Here is a 2,793-nt window from a genome sequence, read left to right as displayed (position 1 = left end):
GAAAAAAAATTATAACCAACAAAAGAGGTTATTTAGGATACTTAAAAGTGAACACTAATATCATGTTTCCACTAATGAAATATGGCATATGAATTCTTGAAATTCATTGCAATCATATAAGCTTGTTGTGGAATGCCTAATGAGCCACTATAAGCATCATTGTTATTTGCCACAATTTGATGACTAAGGGAGGAAGAGAGCCACGTAGAATAGGTACTGTTCCAAACGCTAATACATTGTTCATTAAACCGAGAAAGGACAAAACAAGAATTTAGAGTCCCACCAAAAAAAAACCCTTGTGGACAGGTCAAAATGGTTTGAAAATAATTCGACAGCATTATTGCACATCGTTGTGGAATTTTTACCTCTGCTCGCACGTCATGGAGTTTGATAGCCATGACGCGGACATCTTCCTCAATTATTCATCTCCTCTCTAAAATCCAATACACTTTGAGCTAGTGGACCTTACATTCCACTATCGCTCTCTTTCCATCGCCAAGTGGCAAAAATCTACAAAAGTGGCCCTGCTCTCCACCTTATAAAAATCCTCGCTAGCAATTCTCTTGTCAAACATAGAATTGAACACTATGGATGCACTTTCAGTAGACGGGCTTGTAAAGAGTGATCATGTTCATAACCCGGGGAGAAGCAGAGGCAGATCAGTGGAAGAGGAGCTGGAAGGCTTTTTAAGAGTTTACAAAGACGGCTCAGTTGAGAGATTCTCCTGCGTTGTATCGGATGTCCCCGCATCGGAAGCACCACAAGAGCCCGTGGCCTCCAAGGACCTTCTCATGGACTCCCGCACTGCTCTCTGGGCTCGCTTCTACCTTCCCAGAAAAGCGGTTTCCCCACTCGGAAGCAGATTGCCTCTTCTAATTTACTTCCATGGCGGCGGCTTTGTGCTGGGCTCGCCAGCCTGGTCTATTTACCATGTCTTCATTTGCAGATTGGCTTCTGAAACAAATTGTCTGGTGGTGTCGGTTGGCTACAGGCTGGCCCCCGAGCATCGTCTTCCTGTCGCGTATGACGATTGTTTCACTGCCGTCGAATGGATCCGCCGGCAGGCAGAGCAAAAACTGCAACGCTCTCAGGATTCATGGCTCTCATCCTACGCCGACTTCTCGCGCTGCTTTTTAGCCGGCGATAGCGCGGGAGGTAATATTGCTCACCACGTGGCACTGCGGTGTGCGCGGTTGGATGTGAAACCGCTTGAGATGAGGGGGGTGATTCTGCTTCAACCCTTCTTCGGCGGAGAGAAAGTGGAGACGGGGGACCCAAACCTGTCGTGGCGATGGATGGACGTGTTTTGGAAATTGTCGCTGCCGGTGGGAGCGAAGAGAGTAGACCATCCTGCCTGTAATCCGCTGACCGAGGCGCTGCACGATGTGAGTTTACCGCCGGTGATTGTTTGCATATCGGAAAGGGACGTGCTGAAAGAGAGAAACATGGAGTACTACCACGCCCTCACAAATGCGGGGAAAAAGGCGAGCTATGTAATTTTCAAGGACGTGGGGCATGCCTTCCAAGTCCTCAATCCTCGTTCTCAAAGGATCCGCGACCTTATCAATGTTTTATATGATTTCATTAACGAGAGCAGTCCATGCACTAGATGACGTGCACCTACCTTTTACATCCCACTCACAATTGTTTTTTTCGTTGATAGAATTCCACTTTCCACATCTAGTTTTATTATGATAATGGACAAAATCCTGTCATTCCTTGATTACGTGAGAAACCATGATGATAGAAGCAAGGTCATGGACACTAGTTTGTTCCGATACAGACAAAATTATTCGTACATGGGAAATGGGATAACAAACTGTAACATGATAAATGCTTTGTAAGATGATACTGCAATCTCTCAAATGTATCTTCCGAGTGATATAATGCTTTGTAACATGATAATGCAATCTGTATGCGGTCTAAGGCTCTCATTTTATACAACAATCTAGTATTCAAATCGAAATATTTTGCATGTGAATCACTTGGTAATAGTTAATTGGGATCTTGAATCAATTTGCATCTATAAAAAAAATTAAATTTTAAAAATGAGGGTTAAGCAAATGCGATAAATAGAATTTAGACCGAGCCATTTAGGAAGATTTTGAAATGCGATATAAGGAGAGAGAATTTAATTAGTATCGATCAGAAAACGGAACGAGGGGGGCATGACATGGAGGGGTCGATTTCTATAGCCAATCGAATTTCAGACTGAGCTCAATATATGCATAAGTTGAAATGGCAGAGACTTGGAAGGAATTCGCAAGAAATTAATGGAATAGTTTGGCAGTTCAATCAATACAATTTAAGTTCGCAGAGAGATAGGGGCATAGGGGACTCTTCCAGCAATAATGATTTAGTTTTATTAAATTAAATAATGTATGGAAATTAAATTAAATTGTTTCTGTGAATGATGTGGATAAAAAGTTTCTATTAATAATGTGGATAAAATGTTTCTATTTATAATGTGGATAATTATTTTTACTAAAAAATGTTTCTATTAAATTATATGAATTAATGTAGATAAAAAATTCATGCTGATTAAATATAAGATCTTTTCTATAACTTAATATATCAATATAAATACATTAAGGTTTCTAATTTCTTACAAATTTATACCAAGTTTTTCCTAACAATGTTTCTCCTCAATTGCATATCGGAGTGTTCATCCAAACTAGCAATTTTCAATGATAACATAGCAAAAGTTTGACACAAAAACCAATTATGTGTGCTTCAAAATTTGTATGCATTTTAGTCCCTAATGTTCAATAGTCATGAGATAAAACGTGTTAT

The 2,793-nt window shown here is 40.2% G+C and overlaps 1 protein-coding gene across 1 annotated transcript; it reads left to right on the top strand.

Annotated features, from left to right (window-relative positions):
• The first annotated feature begins 583 nt into the window (after window positions 1-583).
• LOC131076189 (probable carboxylesterase 17) lies at window positions 584-1,943 on the top strand. Its single transcript, XM_058013239.2, has one exon. It carries the CDS (start codon window positions 588-590, stop codon window positions 1,611-1,613), a length of 1,026 nt encoding a protein of 341 aa, XP_057869222.1. The 5' UTR covers window positions 584-587; the 3' UTR covers window positions 1,614-1,943.
• Window positions 1,944-2,793: the final 850 nt, after the last annotated feature.

This window comes from Cryptomeria japonica, chromosome 3 (assembly GCF_030272615.1).
Source record: "Cryptomeria japonica chromosome 3, Sugi_1.0, whole genome shotgun sequence".
Taxonomy (NCBI): Eukaryota; Viridiplantae; Streptophyta; class Pinopsida; order Cupressales; family Cupressaceae; genus Cryptomeria; species Cryptomeria japonica.
Note: the sequence above shows the minus strand (reverse complement) of the source record. Positions and strands in the feature narration are given on the sequence as shown.